The following is a 14,751-nucleotide window of genomic DNA, read 5'->3' as shown; positions in this document are numbered from 1 at the left end:
TGTTATTCTGTATGATAGTAAATTGAACACCAATAAAAAAATAAATTAAAAAAAAATTAATTTTTAAAGAAAAAAGTAATGTAATGTTTAAAAAATGTAGAGAAAGTGCATGCAAACTTTATTTCTTTTCAGGAGTAATTGGAGCGAGTTCTTGTTGAGAAGAGAAATACAAGATAAAAAGAAGAAAGACTGTAGAGAAGAAGCTGTCAGAAAGAAGGAAAAAATGTCTCAAGAACAGAAAACTTATTTCTCTATTGCTCGTATCTTTCAGTCAATGCCCAACATTGTGCATTGCAAGATTTTACATGACAGTAGGTAGAGTGTCCTCCTGGGGCTCTATCTTGAAGCTAATGGATTAGGATGACAGACAACCCCCTGGAGGTTCTAGGCACCTCAGGCCCCTCTATGTATTTGATACATTCACGTGTATCAAGCACACTTTCAAGTATTCACTGCCAGAGTGTTGGAACAAACAAGTCCGATTTGCTCTAGTATTGGCAGGTCTCTAGCCAGACAGTGAGTCTCTGGCTTTCATGATCCCATCAAGGTGAGTTACTACTATATAGATCATCTGTATCTATAATTCTAGACAGCTTTAGCAGCAAGTTATGATTAGTGAGTAGCAGAAGAAATCAGGAAAAATCCACATCAAGCTAAGCCAACGACACGTTTGTCCTTATCCCCCATTGTCCTTGACAATTTACTCTTTATAATACAAAGTTTATAGCTATGATCACTTCTGGCAAGAAACTGTTCTGAATCCATCTTTAGGATGACTGTTTAGCATTTAAATTCAGGCTCAGTTTTATTACCCATAACATTATCAATAAAGTGAAACATACTAAAATTGCTTAGTTTTGCTTCTCAGAAAGTAGGAAGGGAAGAAAGAGAGATCATTTACCTCTGCAGGTGATTTACATGAAATCAAATTAAACCTTTCTATTAAAGTGCAATATGTGGTCCGGCAGCATCAATGCTGCCTGAGAGCTTGTTTAAATGAAGAATCAGGACCCACCAACCAAATAAATCAGAATGTAGATTTTAGCAAGATCCCAGGTGATCAGTATGTACTTTTGAGTTTGGTCCAATGGTCCAGAAGATTACTAAGTGAAGGTCTTTTCTGTTTGAGTACCGCACTGGTATAATCCAGTGCCAAATCACAAAAAGGACATTTTATTGGAAATGATGGTGGGATGATACTTATAAGAATCAAATTAAACTTTTTAAAAAGCTTATTGTTTTCTTGGAAGTCTTTGTTTCAGGCCAGTACATTTTATAAGCAAATCTACCCTCTTTCCAAATACTTTAGCTAAGATCTGTTAGTAAAAAATATGATTGGAACAAAAATAGTACAATCACTGTTTCTCATTATCTCATTTTGATTCTTGAACCAAGATCAATCACTTTCTAAAAGCACTCTGCAAGCATAAAATATATTTTCTGTTAATCCTTTTAAATATCTATTTTATAAAAAAAAGCCCTCCTTTTTAGATTCTTTTTCTTCCCCCTTCTTTTTGTTACAGATTCAACCATAATTTCTCCAGTTTTCCTCCCTATTCAATTTCACCACAGTGTCCACAATCCAAACCCTGTGGTTTTGAACTTGACGTATTCCATATGCTCCTCACACAACCCAGGGGAATGTTTCCAAGCATCCATCTGGATATAGTTTAGAACAAGGCAGAAATAACTCACAGGCCTTGCCATAAAGCCCTTCTCATTATCCTCTACATAAAGAGGAACATCTTGCATTCTACGAAATTTATTTTAAAAATAAAACTCAAGCAAGTAACACAAAGTAATCAAAATTAACTTCTTATGGACAAGAAAGGAAAAAAGCTGAGTCGTTAAGATTTGTCTATATGATAATTCGGATTTAGTGTCCTTTAAATAGTAATATGAATAAAACCAGCTTTTTGTGTTATCTCCTATCTTCTAAAAAGAGCTCGGCATCATCCATTTGGATTTAACTGTGACCTGCCACACAAGGTATTTTAGAAATGGCGGAGTAAGATCATTTAACATTCAATGACCATCTGGTATGTATCAACCTTGTGCTATTACATTTCACATTTGATATCTTTAACTCTGATGTTGGCCCTTATATGTAGATGGTTATGCCCTATAGATGGAATGAATCTCTGTAGGTTTTAAATAAATAGCTTCTTGGCATTAATTTACTAGTAACTCATCAAGAAAGGGATGTCTGTACCTGGCCCACTTCCTGTCAAACACTGGACTTCAGATTAGTCAACAATGTGAATGTGGTAGAGACTAAAAGGAAAAGGGCCAAAAAAGAAGCCTGGTTATTTGCCATTTATGAGGCCTAGTAAGCCACGTGAAGGACTTTGGACTTTATCATAAGAATACTAATCATGTTTTATTCATTATTATATATAAAACATCCGGCCTGGGAGTCACATGTGCTGACTACTATGTGAGCACACAGTAGGGCCTTAAAAATATTTGTTGAATACATGAAGACATATATATCAAGTAAAACTTATATATAGATATAGATATCTTCCCACATAGAACTTTGAGCTTTTAGTAAAAACAAAAGAGAACAGAAACTTCTTTCCCATGTGGTAGCTTAACCTCACTTTGCCTTTCAGACACACAGGGGGTGTCTTTGTTTTAACACAATGCCACTCGTACTCCCTAAGATGCACTGTCTGATTGATGGACTGAATGAAAGCAAATTCAGATGTTTGAACGTGGTCCACAAGTGGGACTGTTCTTTCATTTTTAAAATCCTTTCTTAAAATAAATAAATAAAAATAAAATCCCTTCTTGATGTACAGAATGGCATGTCTAGGAGAAGGAACAAGACTTTTTTTTTTTTTTTACTTTTTGAATAAATGTCAGTATCCTCAAAACAATCCTCTTCTCACAATGGTAGGTTATTTATTCTATTCCTTCAAAAACAGAATTAGAATCCCAAACAATGCATAATAATATGTGATGATATAATAAGTAACTTTTAATTTAAGATGGCAATTTAAATACCCAAATCATTTCACCCCATATTTGTTGTGTCTACTACCAGTATGGCATGTCACAGGTAACCTCTCTACTGAATGATTAAAAAGTTTCATGTCACTTACCATGTCCTTTCACTATCTACATCTCAAAAAACATATTATTGTCACTTAATTTAATCTAAGACCACTCTAAATGTGGCAGCATTCTGCTACTAATTCCATATCCATAGTCCATATTCAAAAAGTCTTATAGTTCAATAGGGAACATACGAGTGATTTTACAAATCAACCATTAAGTTCCTAAAAACTTCCAAAATCATTCTTCTGGAAGTAGAATAGATGGCAAGGTGAATTGGGGTAGCAATATGGTATATAGGGAAAGGAAGGCTTCATTGTGATGTGTATTTCTGCTGGAAGAAAGAATGTTAATATTTCTCTGGAAGACTCTAAATGTGTCTAATTCATTAAAAGATAAAATTACTGTTCTCTGCAAATAAACATTCCACAAATTAATGTGTATCTTTCCCATAATGTTAGGCAGGGCTCTAGAACCATTCTCAAGAGAATTTTAATGCCATTTATAACCCAAACTATGATCAAACAGAGGAAATTTGGAAACAGACTTCCTAAAGTTCCCACCATGTTCTCTAACAGTTGCTTGGACACACATGCTGTTAGTAACCATGCTTCCTTCCTGCGGATTCATTCACATTGAAACAATACACCATAAAAAAAAAAAAAAGATTTACATAAAAGACAGCTGGAGCCGGTTGCCAGGGGAACTGACAATGTTCCAGACACATTCCACATTAGAGGGATAAACTTCCGGGTAGCCAGGGCTGTTGAAGATGCCTTCAGCCATGTGGAAGGTTCCACCACAAGCTGGAAGAAAAGAGAAACAAAGTGAGCGCCAGAACAAAGATCGAATGCAAGATACCCTAAGATGAAGGAGAAAGAACACTAGAGGGGCAGTTAGCAGCATCAAAGGATATCCAAGTTCCTTTTCTAGTAAAAAAAAAAAAAAAAATCCATGATATATATAATAAGGAAAAGATTCTGAGGACTGAAAATATAAGCCACAGGATATGGTCAATCAGAAGGACTCTGTAGTCACTCTTCTAAAAGCCTTTTCTCGCTGTGAACTATAACTTCATGTAATAAAAGACACATTAGCATCCCACAACTGCTCAGTATTCTGACCAGGATGATTTTCGATGCTGGCCTTGAACAGAAGGCAGTATTCCAGGTTTTTCCTCTCAAGAGAGCACTGAAACACACACACAAATCTTCTAGATGTCCTGTGCTTTTAACTGCTAAGAACAAGGAAGCCAGCAACTGACAAACAGCACATCCCTGGCTGGCAGGTCCAGCACTGGGTGGCTCCCCTTTCCCCTCCTGCCTACATGCCACCATATGTCCTGCCATCAGTGACAATACCCAGACCTGCTTGAGCCCAGCTGGGAGGCCAGGAAGATGGAAGAACAGTGGCTGTCCATTCATAAGAGATGCCACTGGACACTGCCGGTCAGGGGCTGCCTTAATAGACACGTCATGAAGAAGAACACTGATCACTGCAAGATCATCCTGACCAATTCCCCCTCCTTTTGGGGCTCACTATTAGCAGCACGAGTCACAATAGCCAAGGTATGGAAATATTCCAAGCATCTATCAAAGAAAGATGTGGTACAGAGTTTACTACCGATAGAATTTACAACAAGTAGGTTAACCTAACTGGGAAGACAATAAGGTTAGTCACTGAGGTGATCTCTGGAAGCTGGCTCCTGGTTCTGAAGGTATAACAGTCCTAAATACCATACCAAGAAGGTCTACCACATTTCTCGTAACCTACTAGCACCATTTGCTAACAACTTATCTTACCTGATGATGATGCAGCATAGGTAGCATGGAAACCATCAGAATTCACTCTAGAATCAGAGACGAACCTCAGCGTCAGAGCGCTGCTGAAGGAAGTGATGGGATGCGGCATGGAAGTGCCACAGTAGCGGCCTAAATGAGATAATGACAAGGAGAATGAGCCATGACATGGCACATGGCACAGGCTATTATTTCTAGTAACCACAAGACACCAAAGCAAAAAGAAGACATCACTATTTGGAAAATTTAAATCAGGGCTGGTTTTTGAGATGATGCCTGAGAACTAAAACTTGTGTAAATAAAACATAGGAGAGATGATTTATAAACATGTTGAAGAGCATTAGAGGGAGATAAGAAAAATCTAGATGCCGGGCTCCAAACATAACTAATGCTAAAATCTCTGGCACAGTAGGATCCTGCACAAAGAAATGCATTAACACAACGTGTTATAGTAAAACAACAACAACAACAAAGAAAGATGGATGCTGGAACCAGAATACATGGGTTCAACTCCCAGGTTGGCCATTTGCTAGCTGCACAACCTAAGACAAGTCACTTAAATTCTCTGTGCCTCAGTTTCCCCACTTGAGAAGCAGGACTATCCTTAATAATGAAACCTTTATCATAAGGGTATGAGGATTAACTGAGTTATTTATAAAGTTCTTAGAATAGTACCCAGCACAAGTTAAGTGCTAAGTAAGTGTTAAATAATATACCTTGGTCAAGTGCTCACAGATAAATATGCCAAGCCTTGCAACTGGGAATGCAGAGCGCAGAAAGTATTCAAGTACCCACTATTGTCTCAGGCACTGTTCTGGGCACTGTGAGCAAAACAAAGTCCCTCCTCTGAAACAGCTTGTCTTCTAGGGCAGGATAAAAAACTCATACGATAAAGTTCAACTATGAGTCACTCACAGAGAAAGTTTAAATAATCTGAGATGATTTTACTTGAAAACATTTCAGAACCAAGATAGCAGCAACCTGTAATTTTACGGGGAATGCCTTACAATCAGAATCCCAGTGTGTAAGTTTGTTGCTTTATTTTTTGCTTTATTTATTTGTCGTTTCATTCATTCGTTCATCTATTGTTTCTACTGAGGACAAAACCAGAAGAAACATGCTCAATCTGAATACAGGAACTGGTCATATATTAACAAGAAATTTCTCACAGAATGCTATCGAATGCTAGAATGGAGTGTGTTTCACTGCTATCTGAAGCAGTTGCAACTTTTAAATTAAGAGGCAAATACAGAAACCATTCATGTCCCCGACTATGAACAAGTTGTGTTTCTTGAACCCCATATTAAATCCTGTTTCCTACCCTCTAATTATTTTTACTTGGCTTATGCTGCCCTTTCTATCTATTGGAGATGTTCTAACCTTGAATGACAGCATATGCATATGTCAGTATATAAATGAAACCCAGCCAGGGCCACAGATGTAAAGGAGCAAATGCCACTGTACCTCGGAGGGGAGCATCATCATAATCGCCATCCAAAATTTCTAAAAAGTCCTGTGTACACGTTGTGCTGCTTTCAAGTCCAAAGTGGTCAAAGGAGAGGGTAATGTGGTTAACTGTAAGAAAAGGAGACTAGTAAGTACTGGCAAACGAAACATACAGGGAGAGAGATTTTCCCTCTGATCGTCTCCTCTGCAGGTTCTCCAGCAGGGGAGACATCATACCTGGTTCCTCTGAAAAGGGACAGAATCAGTGTTTTTTGAAAATGCCTGTAAAATTTGAAATGCTGATATTAGTAAATAAGAGAACACTTGGGTATATTCCTTCTATGGAGACCAATGGGAGTGTCTAATTGGAATATCTGGTCTCTGCACCTTTTATATCCGACATTGCTGGGTTCCTCTCCGAAGTATATTTCTCAATAGATTAGTTCCCTGACTTGTAAATGAGACACTCTCACTACCCTGGTATGCATAGCCTAGTTCTCTTCCTTTCACTTGAAGGCCAAAGCCAGAGCCCAAGAGGTTTGGAGTCATTTATAAAGAAAGCTTTGAATTACTTACAGAATGGCAAGTGCCTGGGTACGTCTTTCTTTTGCTGTTCTTCTAAGGCCCCTAATCTTCAGAATAGGATCTTTTCCTATTAATGTCTTTGAACCAGTGAGATCTTTCATCTAAATGCTTTACAACTCATTGGAAATTATCCTTACATGCAAAACTGCTCAGCTCAAGGCAGGGGGGCTTCTTTATCGAAGGCTTAGTTTCTGGCTGGCTGGCAACTTTCTTTGGCTAAGGATTACTTCACCCACGCCCAGATCACATGTATGTCAATAAAGACATTCTTTTGTTTACTCTTTATATCCCTAGAAGTGGTAGAGAATATTTAAGTCAAACTCTTCATTTTTTAGATTAGTTAAGGGGACCTCATTAGCTTAAGTGATTTGCTTATTGTCACAAAAAGGTCATTAATTACAGAGCAAAGAACTTAATGCCTTTCCTACATTATGTCTGAAACCATGAATTTTTCCTGAAAAACTCAAGGAAAGGCAGGACTCATCTGAAACAGGATTCATATGGCCCCAGGGTCACCCTGTTTGTAGTCATTTTGCTTTGAGTCCTCAGGGGTCTCCTCATTTTCACTGTCTGTTAAGTGTAGACAGTAATACTTATCACCAGGCTGTTACCAGGTCAAAAATAAGTTTCTGTAATTTTAAAAGGAAAATAATATAAGCACGTACAAAGTGTTTCTTCCAGGCCTGTTCTAGAATTTTAATACTTGTATTGCACGAGAGACCAGGTTTTACAATTAGCTTCCACTTTGACCAAAAATCAATATGCTCATGGCATTGCATTCTCAAACTATGAGTTATTAATTTTTCAGTCTATGGTTCTTATTATTCATTTAGTCATTTAGCAACTGTCCTGGGCATCTACTACATTCAAGTCCCATGCGTCAAAAACTATCAATTTTTTTGCTCACCCCCAATTTCCCATGCCTGTAAATACAGCAAGGCTATAGAGTTCTCTCCACTCCCTTTGTTAGGTCTTGAACCTTGAATTTTTTTTTTAACTGAGAATAAACAGTAAAAATTACTTTTCTATCAGATTAGGAAATTCTTGTTCTCATGTAGACCAGGAATGGGAACTTCCATAAAAAGAAGAGGAAGGCCATCAATTGTTACCATGAAGAAGATAAGAACATTAGTCATAGATGGACTTTCCCACAGACACCATCCATCCTGGATTCATTTTCTTTTTTAATTTTTGTTACTTACATGGAGGTTGAGCTTGAATTACCCAGCTGCAGTTCTGATTGTTTGGATACTTGGCAGGGAACAATGGAGAGGATATAGTATCAAATGAGTTGGTGAGGATGTGGCCTCCGCAGACTGAGAAACACACAAACACACACACACACGTTTTATACTTTTGATTTCTACAGACTGTACAAAACAATGATTTTATAAGCATAAACATATATGATTTTCTCCTATTTCTGAAATGCATGCCCAGGAAATACTCTGCCAAGGAAGCTGCACATAAACCATGAGAATGTGGAAATGCACTGTAGGTTTATAATAATATTCATCAATTGCAGGAAGTGAGGAGTGGCACAGAACAACAGATTAAATAGCTATGAATTGCCTGAATCACTCAAACAAAGCTCTAGTATTGATCTACTTACTCAACTCACTCATAAATCATAGGTATTAGGATAACCTCTTTATGAGCAACTTCTATTTTTTTTTTTTTTTTTTTGGAAATAGTTAATTGAACAAGACTGCATAAGAATGGCTATGTATTATCAGAGAAGCACAAGGCTCCGTGGCAGTGCAGAGAGGAAAGTCTGGGGCCAGCTGGAGAGAGTAAGGGGTGTCTCACGGACCACATGGTAGCTGAAGGAGGAACTGGGGCTGAGTTAGCGTAATCCAGAGAGCCAACAGCCTGAGCTCTGACAAAGAGGAGCTTCAAGCCTGTGACTACACAGACTTGACTGAAGTGTGGCGCTCTCGAGCAGTGTTGGAAATGATGATGGAAAAAAGATTGGGGCAGGTCCCAGGGCCCATGGGTAACATCTGAAGGAACTGGGGCTCCATTCCCTAGGCAGTGCAGAGCCAGGACAGATTAATGGAGTGCTCCAGGGCATGACCAGAGTGGGGCTTTTGTGAGTTGACTTTGGAGGAAGATGGGGAAAGGGCTAGGCAATGAGTCTTTATAATGATCCAGAGGAGACATACTGGGGACTTTGTTTACTCTGAAGCAAACCATAAGTAATTAATTAAATGCAAAATGAAAAGTGTCCAGAAACTATTCTTTTCTTTGGGGAGTGACTGATTTATGCAGTCTGCCTTGCTTTAAAGTCTACAATGCATCTTTGGGAGATCTAGATCCAGAAACCATTCCTAGGCAGGGTTCTTTCCTATAGGATACAAGCAAGCCCAAAACAGATCAAATGACTAATTAGACCACACTTATTTGAAATGACAAGGACCAGCTGACTAAAACCCAGAGGTACACTGAAGCCTATCAACAACTCTTCCAGCTCTGGGTTCCCTCTCTGACAGCAGGAAAAAGGGTTAATTTCTAAGAATGGCCAGATGAAAGGCAATGGGTGAAAAGGATAAGTAGGATGAACTGAGATGTGGTGATATAAGAATGAAAACCATGGAAAACAATATTGATTTCTTAGATGGATAATGGTGGGATTCAAAAATGACCTGGAAGGATAGACTAGAAATTACCCAGAAGAATAGAATCTGACTCTACATGACATGTCTTATAATTTATAATGGAGTATCTCCTCCCAGCATAAAATCTTGGATACGTGTGACATAGTTTATCTACAAATGAATGAATTTGGACACTTTTTTATAATGACTCTAGTATTAAAAAAAAAAAACATTTTTAAGTATTAATCTGAAAGCTTGCTTGAGAGATACACAGATCCAAAGGATCTGTTAGACAAGAGTAAACTTCAAGGATGAGCAGTTGGAGTAATTGCAAATGATAGTTCCTTTATTCTATTTAAATTTTCACCTGTCAGGTAGAACACTGGGACCAATTTCTGAGGACTGGCCTCATTTCACTGTAGCACTGAGGACACTCCAGAACAGATGGCCATTGCCTCGAGGAGACACACAGATACAGGAAGTACTTGCCTTGGTTGAACTGAGCTCGGAAGCCCCTGCCCTGTCTGGAAGGACCAGATTGAAATCGCAAAAAGAGGCTGTTTCCTGAAGAGGTGATGGGGTTAGTCAACTGCTGTCTTCCACACACACTGGCAAGGCGGGTAGTTGTGGAGCTTAAACCATCATATGCCTATAAAAGACAATGGAAAATAGTCACTCAGAACTTCAGATATACAGGTATAAGGCCCATATTCCATGGGCTATCTACACATTGGAAAGCTAGTGGAAGGACGCCTGGGTGGCCCAGCAGTTTAGGGCCTGCCTTCAGCTCAGGGTGCGATCTTGGAGCCCCGGGATCGAGTCCCACGTCGGGCTCCCTGCATGGAGCCTGCTTTTCCCTCTGCCTATGTCTCTGCCCGCCTCCCTCTCTCTCTCTCTCTGTGTGTGTGTGTGTGTGTGTGTCTCATGAGTAAATAAATAAAATCTTTAAAAAAAATTTTTTTAAAAAGGAAAGTGAGTGGAAAACAACACATTTGCTGGATCTAGTGTTTTATTTCATTATCTCATCACATAGTCCTTGGGAGTGTCTGAGTCATTGACCATGTCTAGGGAACTTATATGAATTCCAGTGGAAGTTCCTGTGTCAGAGTCACTGTGACATCCCTGGATTGACTGATTGGTTGATTGATTAAAGATTTTCTTTATTTTTTTTTTTGAGAGAGAGAGAGCATGTGCTGTGGCAGAGGGTGGCCAGAGGGAGAGGATCTCAAGCAGACTCCCCACTGAGCAGGAAGCCTGACTTGGGGCTCAATCTCACAACCCTGAGATCATGATCTAGGCTGAAACTCCATGCTGGGCGTGGAGCCTACTTTAAAAAATTGATTAAAAGCTCAATTACATTTTCTTAACCAAGTCAAATTATAGTTTCCAATTTAGTCTGACTGCTTCTTTTGAACATGTTAAACACCATCAACAGTATTCAAAACAACATATTAGTCATCATTACAAAACCTCTTATCTACATTTATATTTCAACCTACTCACAAACATTGCCACTTGGTTTAATCCAAGACTTTATTATTTCTAGACTTGGCTTTATACTTTCCTAATGTTACACAGATATAACATCCTAAGATTTCAGTAATTTTATATTAATACTGTCTTGCTTTAAAGAATACCTTCTAGAATGCCTTAGGAGTCTGGAAAATATACCAATTGACTCGTGGTCAAGACTACCTACATAAATCAATTGCTTCTCTCATGGTGATTTATTTATTTGTTTAGTACAGCATTTCTTATGCTTTAATGGAACACTGGAGTTCTGTGAGGTTTATAGACTCCCTCCACTTAAAAAAAACACCACCAACAGAAACAACACGTACTTTGAAGATTTTTTACAAGTCCATACACTCACAAAGGCAAGACTCTTCTAGTCTCCTTTATTTTCCCCCAAATTCAGAAGCCTAGTGAGTAAGTAGGTATTGTTTCTTCCTTTTCCAAACGGCTGCAATCCTCTTAAGGCAAAAAAAAAAGTCAGATAGAAATTTAAGGCTAAAAGATTCAGAAAATTATACAAATGAGCCATTTCCCTGCGGTTTATTCAAATTGGTACATCTTCCAGAGGGTCTTCATGTTTCCCACTTCTCCCATTCCCACCCCAACCCTGGAATCAAAGGGTCTTGGCTGCACTTCATATGCTTTGGGTCATTACTTTGCAGGAAACGGATCTGAGGGAGAAGGTTTCCAAATGTCCTTGAATCCAAATTATATACCAGTGGCACCCTACATTTGATTAGCATGTTGTCATTTTATAAGCACCATCACAAACATCCTAACCTAGTCCTCAACACAGTATGATTTTTTTTAAATGAGGAAAGTGAGACTTAACAAGTGTACTAGCTATTATTGTCTTATTCAATATAAACTAGTGATTCATCCAAGATCACACAGATAGTGAGGAGTAGAGTCAGGAACTTATTTCTTCTCCCCCCAAGTTCTATGTTATATTGGGTCACTTCTCTTTAAAATGTTCATGACAGTTAAGTTATGTATGTATTAAAGTAATTGTCACTTTATGAAAGTATGAGACCTCAGATTACCAAAGAAATAATTGATTTTTTTGAACAGTTTAGAATAGCAATTCTTTTATTTGAGACTGTTCCTAACACTTGTAATATCAAATAAATTTAAGTTTTAATTAATAAAGTTATACGAAAAAAACTGCAAGGGAGAAAATATGAGAAACCTTGCTCCCATTTATTTAATATTCTAAAGTCATAAAAATTATCAATATGCATTTTCCCTTACTTCCATTTAGTTCCCAAGGCAGAACCAGCAAATTGTATTATTATTGGCTACACATATAACATAGTCACATAATTTATAGATAGGTAATTCTTATTTAAGTCTACTGCCAAGAGTTTTCTAGGCCTGAGAATTGGTTTTCTGAACTGCTGCTCAAGTGGTAAAAGTCAGAGAAATATACAAAAACAAAATTCCCAAAACCTGCACATTTCTGTTAACTCTTTTCTCGACTACATTAGTAAAGTTTTGAAATTGAATCCACAAAAGAAAAAGTGGCCACCATCACTGAAAGCTACAATCACTGGGGCTCGAAAAACAAAGGCATATCTGGTGAAGTGGGAATTCCTACAAGAAGTTAATCAGTGTCATTACGAAATACCCAGAGTTTTATCAAATTTCCAGATTCCAACACACACATTCAAAATACCTAACCTTGGGGCACCTGGGTGGTATAGTCGGTTAAGCGACCCAACTCTCACTTTTGGCTCAGGTCTTTATCTTAGGGTCATTATAAGAAATGTGTTGGGCTCTGTGCACAGCAGGGAGTCTGCTTGAAGATTCTCTCCCTCTCCCCACTCCTCTCACTCTCTCTCTCTTTAAAATAAATAGACAAATCTTTCTTAAAAATACCTAAACATATTTATCACATGAAAACGGGAGACTTTTTAAAAGAGTAAGACCTGGCACATAACAGAAAATAAATGCCCAATGTACAGATGAGTAAATGAATTACACATGTAAGCGTATATGGTCTCTAAGAACAGGGGAATAAGAATGAGGGAAAGCCCAGAGTTAAAAAACAGCTCTCCTCCCTCTCATGGATCAGAATGTATACATGCACAGCAGGCATGACAGTGGGTACAAGAGGCTATTCACAGTGGGAAGGGGTCAACTGGGGCTGCTTTCTGGGAAGGCTTTTTACATTCTGGGCTCAAATGGCAGTGGAGGAGGATCTAATCACAGGGCATGGGCCACACCACATGCATAGCTCTCTGGTGCCCTTCTCACTAGCTGTGCCAGCCTTTTGCCAGCATAGCAGGAGAACACAGAAGGTGGAAGGTGGGCCAAGGACATCAGACCTGTCCCCAAAACCCAGAGTATTCAGGACACACGATATTATGGGACTATCAGAAACCCTCCATACTTTAAGCTCTAACCAGATGTTAGAACTGAGCCAAATATTTACAAATTTTAATAGTTGATGTTTAATATCTTAAGGAGATTTGGGAAATATCAATCCTTTTTCACAGGTAATATGTGTCGACTCCAGCAAAAAGTGACATTGGGGTGGGGAGCCATTCAGGTATGAGACTAGCATCCTTTTCTGATGACATGTATAGAGTCCTGGGGTCAGAGTCCTAAGCACTGGTAATTTGAGAAAATAAAGGGAACTTTTGCCTTCCCAGATAGTGACTGATGATAGAAATATGTGTGACTGACACAAGCAGATAACTCATATTGTTCTTCAGAATTACATGAGTGCAAAAATGCAAAGTACTTACAGGGCTTCCTGGCACACAGTAAGTTCTTGAGAGGTATTAGTCTCTATTATTAAAGTGAGACAAAGAGAAAGCTAAATTGCTGTTTAAGAAATGAATAAAAGTAGGAAGCTATGGAAGCAAAAACAGAAAGAAGTCCCAAGGTGGGGATTTGTCCAACAATATGGTTGAGCTTGGAGCCCAGAAAAGGGACATAACCCATGGATATGACCCAACTGGGAATAGGGGATGGGCAGTGAGGGCAGCTTCTGATCTGGCTCCCAGTGATTCATGCCCATGTATAACTGCTTCCCTTTCCCCAAATGTGAGCTGAACCTAATAACTTGCTTCTAATAAACGGATAAGGGCCAAAGTGATGGGATGTCACTTCCATGATTAGGTTATGAAAGATGGACTCTCATCAGCTGGAGAGGCTGGGGCAGCTCCTCTAGGTGGCTTTCTTCACGGCAGTTATGAAAACCTAACTGGGTGACCCTCTGCATCAGCTCTGGCAACTGGGGCCCCCTCACACGGTGCCACTAGTCTCAGCGTGTACATCTCATCAGCTCTCTCTCTCTTGCTGGGCCTCTCTGAAGCAAGCTGCTGTGCTGGAAGATACTAGCAGAGAAGCCTGCCTGGTGAGGAGCTGAGGGAGGCCTCCAGCCCATTGTCTGCCATGAATCAAATCTGCTGAATCCCGCTGACGACAGAAATCATCAATGCTGTTGTTTCAAGGCACTAAGTTTTGGGGAAATTTGTTATGCAGCAATAGATAACGAATGCAGATGTTGCGAAATGAAGAAGTGTGGAAGGAATGGACAATGGAGTCTTAAAGACAAGGATGTCCGATATCACATTAGAACTTGACTGCTATGTTGCTCTTTGCAGTAATCACCTGCCAGTGCTTGAAATATTTAGTCAAAGTCTGCTACTCAAAAGAGCGAGTTTAGGGTATTTTGGAGAAATGAAGAAAACAATTATAAATTCCAACATTCTCTTAACATGGGAGAGAGAGAAATGTAA

The 14,751-nt window shown here is 38.9% G+C and overlaps 1 protein-coding gene across 1 annotated transcript in view; it reads right to left on the bottom strand.

Moving 5' to 3' along the window:
• The window catches only part of CUBN (cubilin), a 265,984-nt gene that overhangs the window by 116,800 nt on the left and 134,433 nt on the right, over nucleotides 1–14,751 (bottom strand). The window contains exons 32-36 of the mRNA XM_072825664.1: nucleotides 9,977–10,136; nucleotides 8,093–8,206; nucleotides 6,324–6,434; nucleotides 4,863–4,991; nucleotides 3,734–3,866 (exon numbers count right to left, since the gene is read on the bottom strand). Of these exons, the coding sequence (XP_072681765.1) occupies nucleotides 3,734–3,866; nucleotides 4,863–4,991; nucleotides 6,324–6,434; nucleotides 8,093–8,206; nucleotides 9,977–10,136 (647 nt within the window). The remainder of the gene's footprint in view (nucleotides 1–3,733; nucleotides 3,867–4,862; nucleotides 4,992–6,323; nucleotides 6,435–8,092; nucleotides 8,207–9,976; nucleotides 10,137–14,751) is intronic.

Source organism: Canis lupus, chromosome 5, assembly GCF_048164855.1.
Source record: "Canis lupus baileyi chromosome 5, mCanLup2.hap1, whole genome shotgun sequence".
Lineage (NCBI taxonomy): Eukaryota > Metazoa > Chordata > Mammalia > Carnivora > Canidae > Canis > Canis lupus.
This window is presented reverse-complemented; position numbering and strand designations above follow the sequence as displayed.